Source organism: Triturus cristatus, chromosome 11 (assembly GCF_964204655.1).
Source record: "Triturus cristatus chromosome 11, aTriCri1.1, whole genome shotgun sequence".
Lineage (NCBI taxonomy): Eukaryota > Metazoa > Chordata > Amphibia > Caudata > Salamandridae > Triturus > Triturus cristatus.
The window spans coordinates 287,791,043-287,818,693 of NC_140594.1; the positions used below are offsets into that span (position 1 = coordinate 287,791,043).

General features: G+C 42.9%; 1 protein-coding gene across 1 annotated transcript in view; it reads right to left on the minus strand.

Annotated features, from left to right (window-relative positions):
* CABP7 (calcium binding protein 7) overlaps window positions 1-27,651 on the minus strand; it is a 643,042-nt gene that overhangs the window by 234,201 nt on the left and 381,190 nt on the right. The window contains exon 2 of the mRNA XM_085633488.1: window positions 18,158-18,301. Within this exon, the coding sequence (XP_085489614.1) occupies window positions 18,158-18,301 (144 nt within the window). The remainder of the gene's footprint in view (window positions 1-18,157; window positions 18,302-27,651) is intronic.

Consider the following 27,651-nt stretch of genomic DNA (forward strand, 5'->3'; position numbering starts at 1 on the left):
TACACTGTGGCCTGGATTTGAAAAATTACTTGTCGCTTATCAGGACCTTCAGGGATTTTGGATTATATTACTTATTGGTGGACTTAATATATTTTTTCAGTGATGGCATAACAATGCTTCCAGGGGGTATAGGCCCTGGAAGTAGGGGTGCTGTAGGTGCTGCAGCAGCCCCACAATAACCACGCTGGAGTTCCTAAGATCAATGAGCTATAAAGATGCCGTTCAATTATATTTGTATCTTGTTGTATTTGCTGTGCGTTCATAGACAGTGGCCACGTGTCAGGCTATGTCTTCTGATAAATTACTGCTTATTCTTTGCATATGGGTTTTGGAGTTAACTTTTCTTTCTCTGACTGCAAAGTCAAAGGATTTAGTAAAGTGAACTATCTGACAATCTTGCTGAAGTACAGGAAGTGTGACAGGAAAGGCTGTAGGATGTCAGGTTTTTTTCTAAGACACAGCAACATTTAAACACCTGTAAATGAACTTTACAAATATTTCAAAATATATCAGTAGTTAAGAAAACAAAAATGATGCACTTTTTTATAATTCTGAAGTGCCAGGGAAACAAAGAATTTAAATGGATCAAAGCAAATCAAGACTCATTAATTGGTGATGTGAAAATGATAAATATTTGTAGAAATTCAATATCCAGACATTAATGTTAGTGTGCTGTATACTTATATTAGTAAAACCGGATGTCACTGCGAAATTTGTGGCACTTGCAATGGAAAAATGTGCTGTCTGTAAATGACAATGAGCTACCACATCCTATTTTAATGATATATTTGCAACAGTGTATTCCAGAATACGCATCTGGCTACACACCACACCTTTACCATTCTCTTGCTGAACGGGTGTGCTTATTTGCAACACTTGCTATTTGTGAAACCCTTGGATTTTTTCACAAACTCTATGACTTCAGTTATGTAACACTGATGACAGCACCTCCACTATGAAAATTGTTCCAGCACCACTACCGTTGGGTGTGCGGTGTATTTCTATTGCTCTTGGATGGTCTCCATATAGTGGATCATCTGATGGCTTAACAATGCCGCCTGGGATTTAGAATTCTATTGCTTTTGAGTAAACTCTCACCAAACACGCCATCGGGAGAGCTTTTTCGGTATCCAGATATGTAAACCTTGGAACACACCGTTTTAGCGAATAATTATCAACAATAGCTACCTTGAACTCATTATAACAATAAGAGGTGAAAGCTTCTAAAATCTGCAAGGTACAAGGTACATTTTGTCAGGTGAAACCTGCCAATTTTTCAGTGGTAAAATGCACGGTAAATACCGGTGCATGCAGATTTTGATGCACAAACCACCAATATCCACGTTATGTCGCTTTTTAAGGGACACAACTTGTAATAGGTGTTAATTATACCACCTTTTGCATTCCGAAGCCCGTGGTATCGGATTTCAAAGGGTGAAATAATAATCACCTTTCGAGTAGAGCTACTCGTAATGAGGGCTTTGTGTTCACTTGTCAGACCCATAGCCAGTCATTTCCAAGTGGAGGCTCACTTTCCCATCCACTCCCGACCCTCCCACTCACTCTCCTACACGACAGATAGTCATCTCATAACAAAATGTGCTCCCGTGTATCCGTAGGTTGTAGCACGCCCCGTCCCGTAGAGGGGCAGGAAGACCCCTATGATGAAGCATGACAGCAAGGACCCTTTTGGTGTGTGAGGGATATTTAAAAACACTGTGTGTTTTTCTCACCATTGTAGGAAACATACCTTACTTGGGAGGATGCGTTCTGAGGGTGGATCTTTATGGTTTGTAGTCATCAGGATGACAGCAGCATCGTGATTGGTCTGAGCGCCGTGGTTAGACGCTCAGACAAGGAGGTGGAAGCCTGTGCATGTTCTCCACCCAGGCTGTGCAACACAGTCGGGTGAAAAGCATGCTACGTGCGCATGATTGCTTGGCCAGCCCAAAACCTTCATGCGCACTTAGGTGCACTCACCACTCCTCCCCATGCTGGCTGTGACGACAGCCAAGCCCCGCCCCACTCCAAAACTTGCTTCAGCGGGGAAAAATGAACATGTTATTATAATTTTATTTTTTTCCTTTTTTGCACTTCTGAAAAGCAGTGGGGTGACGCTCCTCTGCCTTAGCAGAGGAGCCGCCGCTGAGAGTGGCATAAAGTGTCATAGAGTAGAGTGGCATAGAGTAAAGTAGAGTGGCATAGAGTAGAATGGCATCGAGTTGTGGTGCAGAGTGGCATTGTGTAGGATGTAGTGAAATAGAGTAACGTGGAGTGGAGTGGTGTAGACGAGTGGTGTAGAGTGGAGGGGCGTACACTGGCATAGAGTAGAGTGGGGTGGTGTAGAGTGGAGTGACATAGAGTGGGGTGGAGTAGAGTAGAATGGAGAGGTATAAAGTGGAGTGGCATACATATAGTGTGAAATGGTATAGAATAGAGTGTCTTAGGGTGGCATTGTGTGGAATGGAGTGGTGTGTAGCAGAGTGGAGTAGAGTGGAGAACAGTGGAGTAGAGGAGTATGGAGTAGAGTGGCATAGAATGAGGTACAGTAGCATGGAGTAGAGTAGATGAGAGTGGCATGGAGTAGAGTTGCCTAGAGTAGAATGGCTCCCAGTGGCATTGTGTGGCATGTAGTGGAATAGAGTGGCGTGCAGCAAAGTGGAATGGGGTACAGTGGTGTGGTGTAGAGTGGAGTCGCATAGAGGAGAGTGGTGCATTGTAGAGTTGAGTGGCGTAGAGTAGAGTGGTGCAGAGTGGCATAAAATAGATTAAAATGGTTTGGCTTAGGGTGGAGTAGAGTGGCGTAGATTGAAATGGAGTGGCGGAGAGTGCTGTAGAGTGGCATAGAGTGGAGTGGCATAGAGTGCAGTTACATGCACTTGAGTAGAGCAGCGTAGAGTGGAATAGAGTTGCAAATAGTAGAGTTATGTGTAGTGGCATAGCGTAGGATGGCATACATTATGGGTACTCGCAGACATTTTCACAGGTTCCAAAAGTTTAAACTGTTGTGTGGCCGAGGCTGCACTGATGCCAGCAGGGTGGCGGTCGGGGCGAGGGGGTAAGATGGGTGTAGATGAAGCAAAGAATGAACATTTAGTGGCTGAATTGCACAATGTTGTGAGAGGCTGGCCTGGTATATGTCCAGTTATGTAAATGGGCCCCTTCCACCAGTCCAGACAACCCTAAAGGTGATTTAAGAGGTCTTAGACAACCTTAGAAAGCTCTTAGTGGCAGCTGTTGAGAGCAGCATTTAGGCTTGGTCTAAGAGTGTAAAGCAGCTTGTTGTACCAGAATGCAATCCTATATGTATAGATTAAGTGGAAAGAACCACACAAGGTATTTATAAAAATATGTATTTATTATATAAAACTCTCAATCACATACAAATATCTCCTACCTGGAGATATGCACAATGCACACAATACTTTGCAAAGAAACACAGTAAATAGCACAAAATACACAGTGGACCCCCTGGGGGGGGCAAACCATATACTAAGAAAGTGGTATAAGATCCACGACTTGAGTCAGGATGATGTCGAGGGGACGTAGAAGTGCTGGGGACCCAAGGAACCACCCAAGGTGAGAGACTAGGAGCCCCACAGAGGTTGTGTGCAGTGTGGGAACACGACCGCCTCCTCCGTACAAGTCTACCTGTAAGTCGCAGTTGGATTTTTAAAGATTAAGGAACACTCCCAGTGGTCCCTGAAGAAACCCTGTGGAAGAAAGAAGGTTGGAGAGCCACCCCACTCGTGGACATGTTACCTGCACCAGGGAAGCCAGGTGCATACGTGTGAAGTGGTGTCGGAAACCGCAGTCGAACCCAATGGAGGACTTCAGGAAAGTGTCGTTGCTGAAGAAGAAGAAAGTTTCTAGTGGAATCCGAAGGTGGATTCTAGATGAGAGGTACCTGCATGCATCAGGAGTGACCAGGATACTTGGAAGATGAATGCCCTCCGATGTCGGGTGGTGCAGGAGAGTTCACGATGACCTTGACTCTGCAGCTGTGAGGACCATGCAACGCGGAGGAGGACCAGGAACCATGCACAAGCTGTCCCACGAAGTATGTTGAGTGCTGAGGGGTCGGTGTCTGGCGGGAGGACCAACAAGCCTTGGCAAATGCAACCAATGCAGGAATTGAAGAAGGAGCAACGTCGGGACCAGCAAGGTCCAGGGGACTCACCACAAGCAAGGGTTTCAGGGCAGACCCCGAGCAATCAGGGGAGCCCAAGAGAAAAAAAGGTGCACCTCAACAGGACCCACAGCCGGAGGCACTGGCGTCGCAAGTGGACCTCTGACAGCTCACCAAAAGATGAAGTCCATGGTGCACACGTTGTGATGTGGCTAAAGATTCTGTTCACTGGAGGTGCTTGAGGTTGGGGCTACTTGGAGCCTGAAGATCTTGCTGGAAGGAAGCCAACAAGCTTTTGCAACTGCAAGTTGAAACGGTGTACAGGAGATCAGGTATTTCAGCCCCTACGAGGGATAGTGGCCTCAGACTTAGTAAGAGGGAAAGGCAGGCCATGAAAGCTGTGGCAAACCCCCATCTATTTTGCAGAACCTTTCGGAGTCCGGAGGAGCTCAGGATCAGCAGACCGGTCAACATAGTTGCGTTGCCTGCGAATGCAGGGAAGTGACTCCTTCACTTCAAGGGAGATTCCTTCAGATGTCTTTGATGCCCTCAGGCCTTGGAAGTTTCCTGTATGGTGCACAGGCACAGACAATGCAGCAGACTGGAAGGGAAGGCAAAGATGAGCCCAAACAAAGTCCATCGAAGTCCAGAGTGCCCGGACAGTAGAAGAAGAAGTGGTGTCTGATCTGAATCTTGTCCCACGACAAATCTAGAAACCTACCCACAGATAAGCCCTTATGTACCCTAAGGAAATGGTTGGGACAATTCAGGGGAGCCTCCCAGGGGAGGGTCTGGACAGGGGGGAGGTTACGCCCATGTCCTTTGTCCAGTTTCACACCAGAGCGGGAGCCAATGGCCCCCAGGACAGGTTTGAACTGGACTATGCACGGGAACACCAAATGTGCCCCTCATGCAGACTTAGTGGCGCTGGAAAGCTCACCCAACCGGTCCTAATACACTAAATCCTATCTGGGAGGTGGTTACACCTCCCTGTGAAAGGATGCCTGTTGTTCTGCCTTCCCCTTCTCGAGCTTGGTTCAGCAGCAGGAGGGCAGAAATGTGTCTCTGGTCGGCAGCAACCATTTTGTGCTGTCCGGGTCTAGAAGGTTGGCACTGGGAACACTGAGAGCCTGATGGGGGGCTCTTTCAGCGCTTGGAATCATACCTCCCACATCATTTACGATGGGGGGTATGATTTCAAAATGTTTGATACCAAATATGGTAGGATTAGTTGCAGCCAGTTTCGGGATGGTCATTGCATAATTATGTGGTGCCCCTCTATATGGTATATGGCTGCTTCACTGACAACCCGGGAGTATGGACTCTGTAGGCTGTAGGGGTACTCTGCTTATGCAGGGGCACCTGCTTACTCAGAACCAAGCTCCCTGCCTTCAGAATTGCAAAGGCCTACTATAGGGGTGACTTATAGGTTTTAAGTGCAGTGACCCAAGATATAGGAAACCTATATCTTTAGTAAATGGTGCTAGCACCAACTTACACAGTCTGCAATGGCAGGTCTGTAGTTCCATTTTGAATAGTATCTCATGGGTGGCACAATACATGCTTCAGCCCATGGGAGACCTCTGGGGTACCTATGCCCTGGGTACCTTAGTGCCATACACTAGGGACTTATAAGGGTACCCCAGTATCCAATTTGGGATGTACCTAAGTACTGAACACAACACTTTAGAGAGAAAGCAGATAGTCTGGGGTCATGAGTAGCAGGATCCCAGTCAGACTAATCAATAACAGCTTAGCACCAGGCAAAACGTGGGGATAACCATAGAAGCAGATCCTACTTTCCTACAAATGTGCAACCAGACAACCTAGGATCAATCCAGGCTTTGCTCCTTGGACAAATTGTGTGATCTTAGGTAATTCAATTAGTTCACTTTCCCTCCTTTTTGAACATTATCACATATAAAAGGACTTAGAAATACATGACTTCAGGGTGTGCACTGTACAAAACCTTCTCCTGTGTTTCACTCAACAATCAACTATAATGCTGTTTGTGCATAATAGGAAGCCAGACCACCCAAAGGGTTCACATAACTGATCTGCCTGTTAGTTCACTCTTGGCATTGTTGTCAGGGTGGGAAGAAGCATGAATATTTCTCAGTGCATTAAAAAAATACTCCTAAATTCACTGACATGATGTACTAAGGTGAGACGATTCTTCTTGTTAATGAAATAACATTTTTTGAACTTTGAAGAGACTATCATATTTTTACACGTTTGCTGCAAGATGTTTTTAAAAATTAAGGTGTTCCTAAAATTAAGCAGTGCAGAACACCCTAGTTACTTCGTTTCTTTATATTCAATTAACTATGCAATAGATGTTTGCCTGTTGATTTAACATATTTTTCATGTTAGTGTTGAGTCGAGTAAACAGCAGCCCGGAGCTGCTGTTGACCAGGGGGCCTCATGTAAAAATCAGGGAGACTGCATGCGACTACCAGGCTGTACTTTGAGTATAACTGGTATTGAAAGAGTGGCGTGGCTTGGTGTTGAGTGGTGTAGATAACAATGATGTAAAGCAGAGTGGCGCAGAACAGAGTGTCATAGAATATAGTTACTCAGAGTGGAGTGGCGTTGATTGATGTAGACTAAAGCGGTGCAGAGAAGAATGGGGTGAAGTGGCGTAGAGTAGTGTGGTGGATAGTGGAGGTGCACAGTGGTGTAGAGTAGAGTGCATAGAGTAGTGTGGCGTAAAGTGTCGTAGAGTGGCATTGGGTGGAGTGGTGTACAGTGGAGTTGAGTAGCAGGTGTAGAGTGTAGTGGATAAGAGAGAAGTTGCATAGAGCGGAGTGGTGTAAAGTGGTGTACAGTGGAGTGGCATAGAGTAGTACAGTTATGGGTGTAAGTCCCTAAAGCAGCGATACTCAAAGTATGGCCCTGGGCGTTAGCGGCCCTTTTGACCTTTATATACAAACCCCCCCCCACCCCCCCGCCCCACCCCCCCAGCTTGTGCTGCTGTTTACTTGCTGAGCACTAATATTCTGAATTTGTTTTCAAATAAAGGGGCAAGCGTTTGTTTGCTGGTTAAATGAAGTTACGAAGCACTACTGCGGTGTCCTGCACCACTTAACTTTAGTTAACCTGCAAATAAATGCTTGTCTGTGTATTTAACTTTTTTAAAGATTTCCTTACAGAATCCCTGACCCATCCAGACCCCCTACCACCTGCTGGCATGAGTGTGGCCCTCGGTATCACAATAGACCATACTTTGTGGCCCCTGGGCTAATATTTTCGAGTGCCCATTCCCTAAAGCATCAATAGAGATGTCAGATAGACTAAAAGCGACATAAATGAGAAGCTGTATGCCTGTTCTAAGAGTAAGAAAGCACACTGTACGTCCAAGTTTAATACTGAAACGCTTATAAATTAAAAAACTAGTATGTTGCAAAAAGACAGGAAGGGCAAAGACGAGGAATAATATAAGTATTTGGTTCATTCTCCAGGAAGGAGGTAACAAAAGAAATGAAGGGGCTAATCAATTGAAAGATTGCAAACGAGTGTGCCAATGACATTAACTAATGGTATGCTGTAGACGGTTTGGAAGTCCACTGAATTGTAAACAATACATCCCGCAGCACAGTGCATGCACTTTGTAGGCGAGACCTAAAAAATGCCCGTAAAGGCACTATTACATGGCATCATACCCGATATGGCTGTGTTGACAGGAGCACCCTTGGCAAGCATTTCACTGCCAAAACCATGTAATGTAGTAAAGGTCATGAAGTAAGAAGTCCCCCTGCAATGCCTCTCATTTACAAAGGATGTGACATGTGCTGAACACACAGAGTGGGTCGTTTTATCAGTTAGCAGGAAAGTAACAACTATGCAGGGAAAGATTGTGAAAAGTAGAAGCCAAGTAGAATCCCATTCAAAATAGCTCAATGTACAAGCGTGTGCACATTTAAGGTGAGCTATTCACACGTTAGCAATTAAAGGGGGGTGTTGGCACTGGGTGGTTCCAGTTCGACAAATGTTGACGATAGCAGCCCAGCTGCCTTTGCAGCTGAGAGCAAGAATATTCGAAATGCACAAAACAGAGTCCATTCACAATAAGTAGTTAGAATTTAAATCTCACAAATGGAGAGAATGCGCCAGATTTTAAGGTTGGATCCAGTAAGATCAAACACAGAGCATACTACTGCAAAGACGCTCAATTTTACATGAAAAGATATATTCCACGGATGACAGATTGCAAAACGTTTTACTTTTCAGCGCGAGGGAGGGTGCCCTGGGGTAAATGAGAGATGATGCAATTTATGAGACGTGCAAAAATATAGGGTAGTTTTGCAGAAGTCTGACAACTTTATACTAGTTACCGCAACTAAAGGGACTTAAAAATAAAAACCATAACGGTGAGGATATAAGGATCAGAATCTCAGAGTTACAAGAAATCACAGCAGAGATCAATAGACATATAATTTTGAAAGAACAAAAGTGAAGAAGGGTGCTGGTCAGGAAAACAAAGTAGCATGCAAAGGAGAAACATGCTAATTTTCTAAAGTATGGAAACATATGTTTAGTTCTGTTAACAAAAGGAAGATTGCAGAGGCAGGAATATAGTCTGAATGGAGAAAAGGACTGCAGTAACAGAAAACCACAGAATTCTTTAACCAAGACGTGTGCCCAGTATTCCCAGCAGAAATAAACGATAAAGGGATTCCAGTTATCTTTGAAGAATACATCGATAAGTGAATGCTAGCTGTGAGAAATGAAAAACATAAACTGCTTTTCTTGGGAAATTCTTTTTTTTTATGACATAGTAAATTGCTAGAAGCAGTCCATACGATGCACATCATCAGAATTGCCATTGTGTCCTACCACATGTACTGATTTGGTACATGGATATTTCAAAATCGAGTTCAGCAAGAATTAAGAGACCATGGGCCAGATGAATGATGCATTTTACCGGTCGTAAATGGCGACAGCTAAAATGTATTTTCCTATGTACCAACCCTATTTTGCGAGTCTGTAACTTGTTACTGACTTGCAAAATAGGGTTTGCAAGTTGCTATTAGGAAGGGGCGTGTAAAGAGCATCCCTTCTTAATAGGGAGTGACACTGGTACGCATGAATGTTTTGCAACCGGGAATGTGGTTGCAAAGCATTCTCAGATTGTAAGCCATTCGCAAATGGGAGGGGTCTCCCAGGTGCCCCTACCCCTTTGTACATAGGGGAGCCAAAACAAATTCAGAGAAGGAGACCACTGATTAATTTTTATTTTTGAAATGCATCCATTTTTCCTTTAAGGAAATCGGGCTACATTTTAAAAAACAAAACAATAAAAAAACTGCTTTATTTAAAAAGCAGTCACAGACATGGTGGTCTGCTGACCCCAACAGGCCCTGTGAGTTACGGCCATTCCCAATGGGTTACAAATTGTGCCCTGCCTCGTGAATATTCATGAGGAAGTTTCCTTGCTACGCATTTGGGAATTGCAGTGTCTGAGACACTGTTGTACATCAAGTTTGAAAATTTGCGAATCGCAATACATGTCGGTTGTGCATGTGGCCACTAGGGCCTGATTTTGACTTTGACTGATAGAGTTAGCACCATCAGCATGATAAAGAACATTGATCCCTCCAAGGTGAGGGTACTTCCGCCAAATTTGGAGATTTCCGCATGCCCAGAGTGCATCACTTGCATTTACAGGAACCACTGTCACTGCAGTTCCTGTGAATGCATTGAAAGTGTGCTCTGCAGCTTCCACCACACCATGCCCCTGCCATGCTACCAATGATAGTAACAACACCACTACTAACCATCACACTTCTACAAGGGTGACATTTCGAACTATTTCAGGCCCCCAAAGCTATAAGGATGGCTTGGGCGGTAGGTAATAGTAATTTTTAATGACTATAGCATTAATAATTAACTGTAGTAGTCAGGCTGTCCCAAACTCCGGTTCTGTCAATTTAGTGCCGGTGCTGAGCACCGGAAAGCACCGGCTCAAATTAAGCACTGGTGCGGCTCCATCAACATGACAGCATCTTACTGCAAATTTTCATTTTCTTTTTTTATTTTCAAAACCAAAATCCCAAAGCTGGATTTTGTATTTTTTCTGTTAAAAGTAATGACCTCCTCAACATGGGAGCTTTCTTCCATGGCCAGGGGACTCATTGAAAAGATTTACTTTTACATACTGCCACATTTTGGGTGGCCGTCTTTAAAAGTTAAAACTGGCCATGTGCCCGCCACTCTAAATCGGGCGGCTGATACATAGCCAAAATTCCAAAGGCTCTTACTCTGTCAGGCTGTCAGAGGGGTATGTAGGCGCTGGAGACAGAGTAGTCTCCGCTGACCACAAACTGAAGGTCCACTCTCTGTAAATCAGGCGGGCAGACCTTCAGTTTGGTATAGAGTGTACTCTGTCGCCTTTCAAACGGAGTATCCTCTACGCCTAACTCTGAATCTGGTCCTTAGTCTAATGTTTTAGAGAAGTTCATTGTATACTTTTGAGAGTCTTAGACTAATGTATCCGATACCTCGATACCTGTGGGTCTATTTTTATCGATCATTAACCAGTATAGTACACAAATATGAAGCCTCAAGGTGAAAAACAACGAGCCCAATTCAATCATTAATTGGGTAGGTGGAACATAAAGAAGTCTCTACATTGGGAGGGGATGTGGTCCGTCGGCTAGACTGCCGACTTTGGTGCTGGAAACCAGGGGGCAGATTTATGACGTCTGGCCAGAAGAGTTGCGACGCATCTGCCCACCCGTGCGCCACCATTGATGTACCGCATTTACAATGCGGCGCACCGTGGCACTCGGATGGGCAGATGCGTGATGCACCTCCTGTCGGAAAGGCGGCGCATTGCTGGAGTTGCGTCGCAAGCGCGACGCAGCTCCAGCAAGGCTCGGGGGTGCCCTATCCCTTACATGCTGCGTCAATCCTTACGCCTGCTTCAAGCAGGCGCAGGGTTTTGACGCAGCATGGCCTTAAAAGTGACTGAGTGAAATCTTGTAGATTTCACTCAGCCACTTTTAGGAGGCGTTCCTGCGCCGGAACGCCCCCCCCCCCCCCTGCTCCAGAATGCCTACATGTGGCGCAGGGCTTTACAACGTGGCGTCACGTTGTAAATACCCCGCAGCATGGCGCAGGATTTGAACGCCGCTGCGTCACAAAAGTGACGCAACGGCGGCGTAAATGAGGTGCAAGGGGCTCATAAATCTGCCCCCAGGGTTCGAGCCTCGGGGTCGCGTCCACATCCTGTGATTCTGGGCAAATCAGTTAATCTCCCCAGTGCCTTAATGTGTAGTGTAAATACGGTGCTCGTATAAAGCGCTCCAATACCTTCGGGTCGAGTTCGCGCTATATAAATATGCAAAAAAAAAAAAAGTTGTACTAGTCAGTACAGCAGAGGGCGATAGTGATTCTATAGTCACTTCAAAATGTCCGGGAAGATGATCAAAGGAGGGAGTTGTCAGATTCTGAAAGGGCACTAAGTTTCTCAGAATGCCTGATTCAAATTGATGCTGTTAAATTTTCTACACAGGACATATTTAAATCTGCAGCGGTTACCCAAAATATACCTGGGGTGCTGGGCATTTCTCCATGGTGCAGAGCAGGAAAATCAGATTTCTTTGATATGTTTTGGACATGCTCTCTCATTACACATTATTGGACCAAAATAGCAGGCTTAAATGGAACACGAACAGGAAGAACCGATATACACAAACCAGGAATTCATTTTTTCCTGGGTTAACGGTCAGCATTGTTGTCATTTAGGGGTCACCTAGGGTCGCAGCTACACCCCCTGGATTGCCCCTTGTGACCACTGGCTACATTTGTGACCCCCGGACTTGGTGGTGGCAAGATCAGTGCCAAGAACACAGGGAGGAGGGGGAGTCTCCCATAAAGATGTTAGGGCTCCATCCTTTCTGTTTCCTGCACATTTTTTAAATGAAACTAATAGTGAATAATAATCTATAGTTTACAATTAGTTTAATGGAGAACCAGGAGCTACAACGGGACCATCTCTGGCAGTTGAGTTAATGAATTAGAAGGCTTTTAAATGTATGTTGTGTGCATGTCTGCATGTTAGAGCGTGTTTGAGATTACAGCATATGTACACATGAATACATGTGGGCAGGTGTGTTTGTGAGTGAGATTGAGTGACATGTATTGAATGAAAATGAGAGGGATTCAGTGTCAGTAAGTATGAATGAGAAAGACAGTGAATGAGGGAGGGAGAGAAAGACTAATTGCAAGTGAGTAAGAGAGGGGAAGAATGCTTTAGTACGAAGGAGTGAAGGAGTGTTACAGAGTGTGAGAAACTGTGAGTGGGAATGAGTGTGAATGACTAGGACTGAGTGAGTTACAGTGAGTGAGTATAAGTGGGATCGAGAATGAGTGAGTCAGAGTGTGATTAAGTGTGAATAAGTGTGAATGAGTATGTGCTAGTAAGAGTGAGTACAACTGAGTGTCAGTGAGCAAATCTTTCACCATGTTAATCGTAGTAAACTTTGGAGCATGATGGCGGATGTGGGAGTTGACGGTAATATAGTTAACTTTCTGAGACAACTACATAGCAGTTAGTGTAAGATATTGCTTGATGGGGATATTACAGTTTTTTTTATGGTTTCCAGGGGAGTGCGACAATTTGCATGTTTGCACCATTTTTATTTGCTTTATATACTAACGGTCTGGGACAATGCCTTGTCAATCTGGATGTGAGTGCACCGCTTGTAGGCTATTGCTCTGTCGCCATCTTACTGTACGCAGATGATGCCATCCTTATCGCAAGAACGAAACTTGGGTTGCAGAACCTACTTGATAACTTTGTTATCCTTGTGAATGGCTTGAAGTTAACTGTGAATCACTCTAAACCCCACATTATGGTTTACAGCCCAAGGGGAAACAGGAAAAAATCTCTTTTCGTCAGCAGAACATAAATTGTACCTGCCCCAACTTTTCCAGATTTGGGAGTCCTTTTTGATGAAAATAATACATGGAATCCACTTGGTGCTGCTACAGCAACTACATTTGTTTGTACTGTGGAGACAATTTTTAGGTCTCGCCTGAGCCAGTGCGCATGCGTTGGGAGGCTTCTAGTAAGGACTTTCAACTCGGACCACACGCTCGTGCGTGTGCTTTTTTCTGTTGCTCACTCTCACTAACTAAATAACTAATTCTATCACTCTCACTAACTAACTCTCTCACTCTCTCTCTCTTTCGCACTAACTAACTCTTTCACTCTCTCTCACTAACTAACTCACTAAATCTATCACTCTCACTAACTAACTAACTAACTAACCTTCACTCTCCTGTTTAACCCCTTCCCCGCGGTGCAAATTCTGCCGCAGTGCGGGGGGGCTAGGGGGTGGGCGTGGCGCTGCGGTGCTCATGATGGCTCCCGGACGTCATAAATCACGGTGGGCATGTGCTCATGACGGCCGGGAGCCGTCCGAACTCCGCCCACTTATTAATTCTCCCGCACAGGCGGGGAATTAACACTGCGTGGGAGGAGCGGCAACGTTCGGACGGCTCCCGGCCGTCATGAGTACACGCCTACCGTGACTCATGACGGCCGGAAGCCGTCATGAGCACCGAAGAGGTTAACGATAAAAACCATAATAAGCAACCATTGAGACAGGCAGATACAAGTTGCCAGCATTCAAACATAAAAAAAAAACTCAAGTCATTACTTATTATTAATACTATTTTAATATGGTCATTCTGTTGTACATAATTCTTTCTTGGTCATATCTAAGGTAACAAAAATGCTTCTCACACTTCTTTATTATAACTTTTCAGCATACTGCAGAATTCTGAACAACACCGCTTAAAAACAAACACAAAGACAATATCTCTGCCTAAACACTTATTAGTTCTCAAAGGCGAGACCTATTGGCTATTGCAATGCTTGTTAAAGGTTTGCAGCAAATCTAGTCTCTAAACTCCTCAGGGAGTTTGAGGCAGTGTGCACAGATACATGTCTAGCAGCAGGAACTTGTGGTCACTGGGGTTTGGGGGGTGGGATTAATGACTTCCCCACCATACAGAAAGTTGAAAACGGGTGTTTGAAAAGTCTGTTGGCTGTCCCCCTTAGTACTGCTCCCCATATCTGTCACGCAGAACTGGGTCCTGATTATGTTAGTGACCCTATTAGAATTGTTTTTTTTCTCTTGTGGATGTCTATCTGGATAAAGCCTGATTCTGATTTTTGCCGTAAGATGATCAGTGACTGCACACATTTGGATAAAACCACTAAACTCCCCTGCCTAATGTACATAAAGAACGTAAGCAACAACCTGGGTATAATTAAAGTTTATACCACCCATAAAGCCATGTTACCGACCTTTAAACTAATTTTAAAGGACCATTTTTGGACCTGGACCAGAGATATTAGAGACCGTACCGAAAATATTAAAAGTACATCCTCTAAGCATAGCTTTTTAAACTCTGGCCCTGGCATGGAGTTGTGTCTTACCTGGGTAAATAGTACATATCAATGAGCTCTGTTGACCAGGCTTAGACTTTGCACTTTACACTTTATGATTGCCTTTCCTGAACCAGTAGTGAGACATATTACAAGTCTAGATGCATGCGTGTGTGATGGTTTCTCTAAACAATCTAACAATCTACTTTCCATTTCATGTTATTTTGCAAATGTTTTTTAGGTATTAATGAATGCACTTTATTACGCATTTTAAAGGGAGCTAAATTAAGACAATATAAGCAAGCTATGTTGGTTTTTTTTACAATCATAGTCCTCTGTCAGCCTATGTTTGATGCTAGTGAATTTTATTCAGCATCAAAAATAAAAAATATGGCTTACAGGGATAACTGCCTGTTTGTTGACAATTGACATATTTTATATTTAATATTCTGTGATTTTTAAAATCTGTTTGTTAACTTAATATGCTTGATTATCTGTGTAATATGCATTCATTTACGGATTGTCCACTATTATTGTGCTTTAATCTTTTATAGCCTTTCAGGCCAAATAAAGATTTTTTGACTGACTGAGCGAGTATTCATGAGTGCGTGAGATTGAGAACGAATGTGAATGAGTGATTGTGTGTGAATGAGTTGGTCTGAATGAGCGAGAATAAATTGAACTGAGTATGAATGAGTGAGTGAAAAAGACTGGTACTGAAATGCTGGAGGAATTTCTTGGTATAGGGAGCACCCATGGCAAAGATGAGAGAGGACGGCGATGGCATATGGGAGTGGGGTAATCATGTCAATAGGATGGCCCTGTCATACTAGTGGTAGTGTTTGACACAATAGTCACCCGTGATATATGGATGGCACTAATGACACATTTCTGGCATTGGCACATTGTATATAATTTTGGCCGAAGGGGGCAATCGTGACAAAATGCTTGCTGGCACAATGGAGGTAATTTTTAACATATGAGGGAGCATATAGCACAACATTTTGAAAAAAAGAGTGTCAAATCTTAAGGATCATCAGGTTTCAATGGTGTGGCACACCATGAAAGGACATGTATAATTAATTGGTACCCTTACAATGTCTATGGCTTTTCAGCAAATTTGTGTAAAAATTGTGCTTTAAAACGGCACTATTTGACCCAACTGTTTTCATATTTTCTTTGGGAAAATATTACCTGAACCCTCCATACAAGAGAATGAGCTTAGTCTCTTTGCTTGCTCGCAGCAATTTAGGGCACGTTTCATGTCTCACCAGTTGCCACTGTAAGGAAGAAAATGATGTACTGATAGTCACTCTTTACTTTCAGCAGCTTTCACTGGGACCGGGACATTATGATTTAGGTTTTGTTTGCGAAATAATTTCGGTTGTGTAATGCGCGCTCTTCTCAGTAAACAAAAAATGAAAGAAAAAGTATATTTTTAAACCAGTTGTTCCCAGGTTTCATGTAGCGCTGGGAAACCTTCTTGGGGTAGCCATGCGCTTTGCAAATTCATTTATTAAAAATGAATTTATTATATAATATAATCTTCATCTCTTTGGTTCACTTACGTGATAATGCCTTGCAAATGATCATAATTCAAAATGTATTTAAAGAGGTCGAAAATTTAAAGCTAATAACATACTTTACAATCAATATATGGTCTATATCAACTAAACACTTGGACATAACTACAGTTATTTTTGTTAATCGTTTTTCCCTCTTCTTATGAGTTATAAATACATTAAACTTTGCAGTATACACTATGATAACTATTACATCATGATAGTTTATGGTACAAATAATTTAGGTTCCCAGTGCTGTTCTGTGTTTGGTGGCACTATATCCTCTTCAGACACAAAGTTAAACAAGTAATGTTCCCCAGCATATCATGTCAGCACCCCTAATACAGGCGGTATCTTTAATCGACATTTGTCTCGGTTATATTCTTATGTTAATCATGCAGTTGTTATGGAACTTTAGCGGTGTCAATTATTGTCATGTCATCAGCTTTAAGCTCGTGTTACATCAATTTCTGGGCCATTCAGGGTGAAAGGTTATATGACGTCACTTCCTGTGATATTGTTAGGACCAAAGCATTTTGGTGAATCGACGCCGATGATGGTCATACCAAGAAAAATTAAACTGGAGATTAAATCTATTAAATCTATTAATTTGGCTTTAGTTCAATCCAAAAAAGCAGATAACGATTTTCGTGTAAGTAATTGAATGCTCCACAACTCAGTGTGGTGAAAGGAATTACTGAAATTGACAAAAGGCTCAAATAGCGACAATCTCCTAACAGTCCAAAAGCATGAGTGTGCACAGACATCGTAGAATGGAACACTGCACTGCTTAAAATACAAGATGGGAATGATGATGGCTCCATAGACAGACTCGCATACCAGATTCCGATTTAGATCTACTCCATACCTATTTCTAGAGAGCAATACGTAACTTTATTGATGACATGGGCACAGATTGTAAAATTGACTCACTGTCTCTACATTGTTCTGTGGCGCACCCTTAGGTAGGTGCTCCGGGCGCAGACAGAGCAGAATGATGTCTGATTAATGATGTCTGATTATACTAAAAGAACAACTTTCCTGAGTGCAGGCACGAATGCTGACAGTTCACACCTGTGCTCAAGACAGCACATTATAGAAAGACAGGGGGAGTTTTGAAACCATGATTCCATCTTTCACTACAGGAGAACCGGTCTCGTGTAGTGGAGTAATAGCATCCCCAAAAGTGTGCAAAAAGGCTGTTTTTGCTTATTAGTCCCTCAGAATTTATCAACCACTGTGTTTTACATAGCCCCTGTGCTCAAGGGTATTCCCAGTTTTTGCCTTTGAGTTGCACCCTCGGGGCTGCATTTCCTGGCAATGCAAAATGACAGCAATGCAGCCGTTTTTTTACAATACTTTGGGACTTTTTAACTTTTCTCCAAATATTCTAGAAATGGAGTTAAAATTTTAAATAAGGTTTTTGAACTATTTTGGCAAAATCTGCACTTTTTGGAGTAGTTTGACCACTTTGGAAGGTTGAAGGCCTATGTCTCGAGATCCCTGGCGTCGATGGTAGTATGCATAGCCAGGGTTAATAAGAGAAAGAGAGACAGAGAAGATAGAGAGAGGTGGGGATAGAGAGAGATAATGAAAGGACAGAGAGAGGAAGTGAGCATGACTGGTTTAACATGTTTGCCTAGGCTGGTTTTGGTTCTCAGTCCAGTCCCAATCGCTAAAGCATTAATTCACGGAGTTTACTTTACAGCACCCTTTATGGCAGGGCTACCTGCTTGAAAAATAACATCATAATTAAACAATCGCTTGCCCTGGCTACAGCTCTGGATCTGATGGTGACTGTTAAACCACCGACATGACTGATAAAGAGGGTACTAAGAACTGTCAATCACATATTGAAATTCTTTGTCACCTTTGTCCTTCCATTTCTAATCAGCACCTTAAGGCCCTAACGGGTGAGTAGTGCGCTCTACAAACCCATGATTGATTGATTATCTTTTTAGGCCAGTGGAATTGTTGTTGCTCTGACAGGAAAGGGGACAGAAGCAGAGAAGATGCAGAGGACAGGTGTGGAGCAGCTGTGGAATGAAGGAAGGGACATCTTACCGTCCATGTCAAGCCGTTGTATAATGACTTCCAGCTCTACTTCATTGGGCATGTACCCCAGCGACCGCATGGCTGTTCCAAGCTCCTGCTTAGAGATGAAACCATTCCCATCTCGATCAAACACCTTGAATGCTTCGCGGATTTCTGTAGAAAAAGAGTGTAGCTGGTTAGAGCAGAAGGTTTTGGCAAGTAGTTGACTGTCCACAAAGACTTTACAGTAAACTACAAATACTGCACATGGGGTTCTCAGTGAGAAGCAAGGACATTCTGCAGGAGGAGAATAGAGTTTTGAGCGACTATGGAAGATAAGTTGAGTATGATTCAGTGAAAATGACAGTCACCTAACCTGGTTCAGAAGCACAAGAAAAGGTGGGTCTCGGTAAAGAAAAGTAAGAGGTTTTAGGCCAGACAAGTGAGGAACAAGTCATGCTCCATGATGCTGTTGATGAGGAATTATGAAACTCAGGCCTCAATGAGACTCAGAAGCCGGTCTGCAAATAGGTACAGGACGGAGTTGGAATGTGAAGCTATTGATCGTTATCTGTGATGGAAAGAGGGAGAATTGACATCCGTGCAAGAGTTGAGTGATAGAGTCTCAATAAATATGAGGAAAGAACGGAGACAGTGATCTGTGTCAGCTTTTATACAGTTGTTTTATACGAATATTGTTCATGAAATAAAAAATCATAAAAAAGTAACAAGAAGGTAAGAAATTCTAAAAACAAAACTCCTAAAGCTCCAATGGTGAGTTGCCACCAAACTCTGCTGTAGGTTCTTGTCTCTACAGATAAGCTCACGGAAGACCCGTGATGTTTACTGTATTGGGCTGCACTTCATATGTGCTGAATGTTTTATAGTGATGGTGACTTTGAGCCCTCTTAAAAATATCATTGGAATATGATACCTTTACAGTGCATTCAGTTCATTGTGTAGCAAAGTGTATAGCATGCACTTTGGTAGTTAGGAAAAGTAGGGTGCCAGTCATGCTTCGTCCTAATTTTACCTGGGGGAGGTGAAGTTCAATGATAGGTATCAAATGGGGTCAATTGGCTGTCCCCATTGAAGCTTTATCCGATTGATTCAACATAGGAAAAATGTAAACGCTTAGCTACCACTGCTGACAATCTATTGCAATGAGAGAACCACTTAGTAATGCTAAAGATGCAAACCCATACCTGTGGTATATCGAAGAGTCATATAATTATATAACACAAAAGATCCTTGTAATTATGCATTTTGATGGAACGGAATGACTGTATATTACCTTCTTAACTAAACTCTGAAGGAAATACGTAAATCAATTCAAATAATAGGAACACAATTGAATTTTATGTCACTTCCCTTCATGTCTTCTTCACTTCCCACCCCAGTGAACTTCCTGAAAAAAATTTAAGATCAGTTTTAGAATTGCCCATACAATCACTTACTATTTCTTAAAATACCTATATATAAACATAAGCAACAGCAGTATTAATCGAAATTATTGCAAATATAAATCTACTAACAATAAATTAATCTCACTAGAGATGTCCCCCTAAGGTCAGTGTCAATATTTACTATTTAAGCATAGTTGTGTCATCATGGTCATCAATATCCTGATCCTTTTAGACCTATCCACAACACATGACACTTTCGACCATATCATTCTGTAGCACAAACTTCAGGAGACTACAATCAGTGTCCAGAGTTTGTATAATTTCATCTGTTAGTGGACTTAGAGAATCTTACTTGTGCTGTCCTCTCATATTCTCAGGCTTTGACCTTTGGTGTTCTACAGAAGGTTGCAACGTTTATGTTGAGTCTGGTCAGGTTCATATGTCTCCATGACCTCCTTTTCTCATGTAGACTAAAGAACCCAAATCAACCTAAGCCTTGATGGGCCTTGGGGCAAGGGAGTCTCCTCGAAATACTGCATGTGAAAGGTCAGGCTGTTTACGGATTCTAACTGGCTAATGCTTAAAGCATGAGAGTCGGAGATGATTGTGGGTGACCATTCCAACTGCTTGGACATTAACTTGGGTAATATGGGATGCGGAACTATCCAGTTCCAGCGTCTACCTTGGGTTTAGATCCGACTGAACCTTATGTGGTCAAGTCAGAGTCGTTAATGGCTACTTGATCATCCATTTCACAGCTGAAGTCTATTTTGCATACCTCATGGAAGGCAAAAAGTAATCTATCACTGCTTTTTTTGGGTACAAACTTTACAGAAATCAAAATGTGCTTTAACCGGGCTTACCAAACTTCCTTCTAAGATGCACCTAGTCAATCAAAAATACAACAGTTAGACTTTCCTACTGAGCCCTTAAATTTACCCATGCCTCTCTTGATTTTGCTCCCTTGGCTTCCCACTGAGGGCTGAATATCGTTTAAGATGTTGTTATGAATTGCTTTGTCCATGGTCAAACTTTGCTTTTCCTGAAAAAGTACATTGTTAGATTCTTCCCTGTTAGCTGTCTGAATATTATTAGTCTTGGACTTCTTAAGATCACCTCTAACCATAGACAAAAAATGGATACTGGTGCCTTCTCTTTTCACCTTTGTTCGAAAAACGTAACAAAATAAAACATAACATAGCGTGGTAATAAGGTAAATTACACTACATATGCTTGAAAGCCGCCATGTTAAAGATGTCATTTGAGTCGTATTAAAGAGCACAACATTACTGCCTTTGAAATATGTTGTGGATTCGAAAACCCATTTTTTTGCTGCAGGTGAACAGCAACTGAAACTGAATCAAATGTATCTTTAATCTTTTAGTTTAGAAACTTCAACAATGTATTTGACCAAATAAAAATGCATGCTTTGTTATAATAGTCCCTACAAAATAAAAAAAAGTAACAATTTTGATGTCATCATGTAACTTTATTCGCTTTTGGTAAACCATGAAAGCATACACAATAAACACATGCAATCCAACAAGTTACATAATGCTCCTTATACGACCACATAAAACCAACTCACATTAGGGATACAAGCCTTTTATGTTACAGGTCAGCCTATTGCTTTTCGCACAGGCCTTGCATGACTAAAACAATAAATAACCCAATAAAACATTTTTTTTTAATTCAATAGTATGTCATAGACTCATATAAAATGACACATAAAATAAACTCATGGTGAGAATTCCATCATCCCCTGTAAATGACAAAAGGAGACGTAATTAAGAATAAAAAGTGCTAAGTGCATTTAGTGTCATAGCCAATTTGGACTAAATACTCAATTAAATGGGGTCATACGGACCTCATTAGGTTCTAAATTATGAACAGTTTCAGTTAAGTATATAGCAGCGCACTTTACAATAATACACACCTTTCATACAGTATTCAATAAATAGCAGCATCTAGAAAGTACTAGTGCATTTGGGTCCATCTGCCCAATTTGAGCTAGTACTAAAAGACCATACTCACTAAACTTTGACAATTCATCAATATGCATCACATGGGTATGGCTCATGTACAACAACTTTACATAGATAAATTACTATCCCAATTTGATGGCCAATATTCAAAAGAAGAAACATATAGCATACACAATAAAGAAAAGTAGTAGTATTTATCCTGGACCTGAATCATATTTCAATGCATTACATCTCACCTGCCATGCATATAGGTTGTATTTAGAAAGAGTGAAGACAAGACACTCAGTACGAACGCTCTTCAGAATCCTAAGCACTGCCTCCACGTGTCTCATGGATAACATATGCCAATAGGAATAACCATGATTTCCTAAAAACTTGCACTGGACAAAAAAATAAAAAGTGCTTCTCAATTTCGTCAGTGGTCAAGCAAGAGGGGCAAGTTGTTTGAATCAGACTCTCAGTCCATCGCCTACGAAAAACATTGACTGGCAAAACACCATACCTGAACTCAAGGTATAAAGATTTAGCTTGGAGGGGCTCAATTCTGTTCAAGAATGATTCAAACTGGAGGTTATCTTTGAAAACTAAGAACCTTGCAGATAGCACTCCAGTGATCTTACTTCATAACCATTACTCATTAATATGAGTCCAGTACCTCTGTTTTACACTTGCCAGGGTATATTTATTAATTGACTGAGGATCGGTCCAGTATTGGTTCATCCCTAGCTTAAATAACAAGGTTTTGACGTGTCTAAACCAGGGAATACCCACCCTTCTGTCTAAGGTTTTTACTTCATTAAACAATTGCCTCAGGGGGAGAGGAGAACTACTGGTCAAAATTCTCAGGTCTACAATGTGCCACATCTACTATATTCTTTATACCCAAATCTAATCGGATTGGTGTTAGAGGAAATTGCCTGGCAGGGCTACTAATGACCTCATGAAATTGTTCTCCACTCTCTCAAGATTCCCTGTGTGGTACAGGCCTCATATGTAAGCCCCATAATGGGCTGCCCCAAGACCTCTTGCACAATACATTTCAATAGCTGGGGTGACTGGCCTATTGGATTATTTTTTTAACCTTTAAGAATGGTAGAACCAGCTTGCTATAATATGATTTGGCTCTTAGCTAATTGAGGTGTCCACGTGAGTGTATTTGATATTGGTTGTCTGGATTGGTCCAATTTTGTGGACCAGTTCAAAATCTGTGCTTTCCAGGAGACCTGTGCAATAGGTTCCTTATTTCGAATTGGTTTGTTTGCTTTGATCAACCTGCCCTTTCAGGCAGGAGAGGTCAACCATCAGGGGGCTTGACGACATGGATTAATGTCACACTTGCATTTTCTTCAGAATGATCGACTTAGGTTCCCCCTGATGTTTTGTGTGTGAATTTAGTTTTTTAAGGGGGCCTCTTTGTGGCTATATAATGTGTATTGTAGGAATGAAAATCACAAGTCTAACCTAGCAGTTATTGACCTAGGTAGCGACCATCTGGCATCTCTTTCATCTGATGCACTTAGAATAGTATTAGGGGATATTAATTGTTGCTTTGAAGCTATTGATGCAGGGTCTGATTCCATTAGCGGAGAAGAGGATGAACTGTGGGCGATACCTGCTCTTACTCTACCACCAATTAGGTGGTGGTCAGCTGCTGTTATGCCGCTGAACGCTTTTGTCCCTGACAATAGTTTGAGAGCATGCAACGGGAGAACTCCTTCAAATAAGGATGATAGGGATACGTTCAATCAGCAGGGTAGTTTGAGCTGAATAGATTATATTCTGTTGGATATTAGGCCATGGCCCATAGTTGTAGATATGGAAGTGGTACAGCGGCAAGATAGTGACCATAACGCCCTGGGCCTCACTCTTCGTTCATTGGGACTTAATGACTCCTCTAGTGCCAACAAACCCTTAGATAGAAGGCTTTTTTTTGTTGTTGTCCTCATTCTGCCAAATCTCTTGCTGGCAATGCTCTTATAACGGTTGCCAATATCTGGAGAAGAGCCTTTCCACACAAGAAAACAGCTGTTTCCTCTTTCATCCTCTTCATGGGTTACCCCGAAACAGAGGAAACCAGGACCAACAACTATATTGGCTTAATCATCGGACCTCTTTGATCTCTCACTCCACTCCACCAACAGTATCCATACTTTCTATTGGCTTTTTACATCACATGCTATATCCAGCTGACTTGTAGAGATTACATTTTTTAAATAGTAAGTAAAGCATGGTGGACTCCCAGACTTCCATAGCCTGCAAATTTCCCTCCTTGCTAAAAGTATTGCATAAAAAATAAACTTAGAATTCACTGTCTTTGTTAATTGTAGCCCATCTTGATAAAGTCCAAAGAAGATAAGTTTAGGGCTTACCTTAATCTGCTTCCCTGTTACATCCATAAGGAACTTACATCTCTCAGTCCAATAACAAAGGATCTTCGGACACGCCATGAACATGTGGGCGTCATCGGCTGATGGAGACAAACATCTTGGGCAGACATATGGGTTTCCAGTAACTCTTGACAACTTGAATGGAGACCAATACACTCTATGAGTGGTACAGAGATGGTTACGCTTAAGCGAGGCTGGTTTTACCACTGTACGAGATATGTCAAAGGAGACCTGCCAAACCTTGTTAAGATCTTCACCCTCAAGATCGCTTAGAGCTTAGGGACATCTGAAACTAAGTTATCCTCAGCCTCCACCAAAGCCCAGTGCCATCGAGAGACTTCCCTTTTTAGCGGACCTACTCTCATTGCCTGGTCTAGCCATTCATCCTCACCATCGTCTGCCCAGGCCTGTGTATTCCACCAGGAACTAAAATGGTAATATTTGAACCTGGTTAGATGTCACCTAGTTAAATTAATCAGGACCTCCCAGCTCACTAGGCCCGATGCTGTTTTGAGATCTCCCCAAAGGAGTAAGCCTGCACTTTTAAGTGAAAAACTGAGTTGGTCTCTCAAACATTCAGGGGTTCCCGGTGAATCCCAAATCAGAGTTTGTAATGAAAAGTATGAAACACCAAGCTTTTTCCGAAAAAACACCCAAGTTCTCAGAGCTCCCTGCAAAGTCTTCAATCTGACTTTTTTGAAAAACTTTGGGTCTCCGTATTTAAAGAGGAAATGGCTCTGCTCTTGCCCCACCACACATAACATAGCCCCAAAAAGTGAGCCAAGGGAGGACCTATCCACCCTCCTAGCTAGCATACAAATATTTTTGAACTGAAATGCATAACAATATGCAACCAAATCTGGAAGAGATAGCCCACCCTGTTCTAACTTCCTTCTCAAATTCTTCCATGATATCCTTGCCCCCTTAGAGGACCAAATAAAACTACCAATCTTCCCCTGAAGCTTTCCTATATCTTCTTTATTGAAGGCAAGAGGTATAGTATTAAAGAAGAATGTCATTTTTGGAAGGACTACCATTTTAATAAGATTAACCCGACCATAGATGTTTAACGGTAAATTAGACCACCTAACCAATAAACTCCCAATCTCTTGACTGAGTTTTTTTCAGTTAATCTTACAAATATCTTCCAGCTTCTCCATTATTGTAATGCCCAAGTAACGCATTTGGCCCTTAGCCCCTAAACTTCGCTTTGCCTGATTCCATTCCATAATTTCAGTTTTATCACTATTCACCTTGTAACCCGAGATTAAACCAAAATTTCGTGCCAAGGCCATTAAATTAGGGATTTCCACCTCTGGATTAGTGGTGTACAGAATAAGATCATCCACATACAATGCCTCCTTTGCTTCCAACCCAGCCGCTTTAAAGGGGAAGATAGTGGAATCCATTCTAATCATAGATGCAAGCGGCTCTATATATAGGTTGAACAAGAGCGGGGAGAGGGGACACCCCTGTCTAGTACCGCTAGTAATATCGAACCAGTCAGACAACTCACCATTCACCACATTCTCCGGGTAGATGATAAAGATTTTGCAAGGAGGAAACACATAGGCAACCCCATATAGAGACACCTCTAACCTCGAAGCAGGAGCCAGACGCAGGTGGTGGCCCAAACCAGTCCCAGGAACAGACTGGAAACGGTAACCAGTGAATGAGAAGAGAGATATCCAACAGAGTTCGGAACAGGGTCAACATTGAGCACAGGAAAAAGGGCTGCCAACACCAGAAGACAGAACCAGCAAAGAGCTCTCCACTGAGCCTGCAAAAACAACCTCCTCAAAAGAGAGTGGCCAAAAAGAACACAACCTAATGGTAAGAATAACGAGGGTACACTGGAGAAGCCCAGGAAGGTGCACAGCTATGCTGGAGCTAAGAAGACATCTTGTGTGGACCACAAATCATAGCCACCAGAAGACCCAGCTCAAGAACACTGAAGAGCCCTCCACAGGTGAATCATAAAGAGGGGGTAATGGATACAACAGGATATCTGAAAAGTCCAGAAAGGGATCATTTCTGGAAAGAAGCTCCCGACCTAGGAGAGAGAACCTCTATGAGAGTAGCAAATAGAATGCAGAAAATGGAGGTCACCCTGACAAAACCAGGGAAATGGGACACCATGGAGGCCAAAAATGAGAACTTTCCATGCCAAACCTCCACACCAAGAAGAAGGGGGAAGCCAGAACACCCAGCTGAATTAACACAACCAAAACACAAGACCAAATGTCCAAGTCCAGCAGGGCACAGATATGAGCCCAAGGTTAGAAATGCAGCAACGATACACTAAGGAGGGAAGCATCTCTAGACCAGCAGAAGAGCTCTCATACAACACACCAGTCAGCCCCAATGCCTGCCAAAACTAATAGAACTGGAGCCCAAAATACAAATAATTTTTATTGCACAATTACTTAAAATCATTGCAATTCTTACAAAAGGATGTTAAAAACAATTTCCGTTCACTATTAAAAAGAGTTTGTGTCTGACATGGCTAAAATTCATAGCGATCATTACAGGTAAAAAAGATTTGATTTCAGACATGAATTTTATAATACGGGCTGCCATCTGGAGCAGAGTCACCCTTCATACACTCCTCCATGGCCTCTTGGCATGTCCACACATTGAGAATGTGCCAGATTGGACGCAGCCAAAACTGTCCGGCCCCAGGATACTGCAGCCAATAGACTACTAGGTTTGAATTCAAGCTGATGCCCCAAACAATCAGCTGCCAGGGGTAAAGGAAAGAACCCAATTAAGGGGATCACCATATAAACATCAAGCCCTGCTGGGAGCCAAGGGAAGAGAGGCTAAACACTAAAACCAGCATTACACAAGCTGTAAGCCCAGCAGGGAGGCAGAACCGCATGAGAGGACCCAAGACAGGGAAACAGGACAGTGAGCCTAAAGGAAAGGAGCGAGTTGGAGAAGGAGAAGCCAATCACCAGAACAGGATCCAAGTCCAGCATGCAGTCAGGGGCACCAAAGAGGCCCTGAAGCAGGACACATGAACAACCAATGCCCACAGAGAGCTAGGGAAATAGAGTCAAAACCCCAGAACATGCATCATCCAGTCCCCTTGCCCAGCAGGGGGGCAAGGCGCACATGAGGACCCTATAGAGGGAAACAGGGCAACAAGCTGAAGTCCAGCAAGGAGCCAGGGAAGGAGAGACCAATATGCAAAAAAGCCATACAGCGCAGCCAGGATTTACAATTTTGACCTGTGAGTAAGAAGACAGAAAACCAAGTCAGTGTGGTTCGCACTCCCATTTTATATCCCTGTTTGTGGGGAGGGGCTTAAGGGACACAGATGGTGGGGAGAAGAGGGATTTTCATGAAAGATGAGTCACATAATGAGGGCCCGTCCTGAACAGTGTGAGGACGGGGCAGGGTCTGCTGAGTAGCAGCAGGGAGGAGTGGTGGGCAGAGGGTTGCCTTGTCACTGTTTAAAGTGTACATGACTCTTTGGCCGGCCGGCTTGCGACGGACAGCCAGACATGCACACTTTGAACCTCTCAGCCTAGCTGTCTTAGACAGCTGGGTTGAGAGCAAGGGCAGGCCTCCAGTGTGCTGGGGAGTGTTGACAGAGGCATCTCCTTCCAATCAGGGCGCTGCTCTCATGCTGGTTAACAGCATGTGAGTAGCACCAGGATTGCTCAAGGGGGTTCGCTTTTGCCCGCACTGCAGTGAAGAAAGAAGAGGTTTGAGATCCGGAGTGGAGGACATGTTCGGTA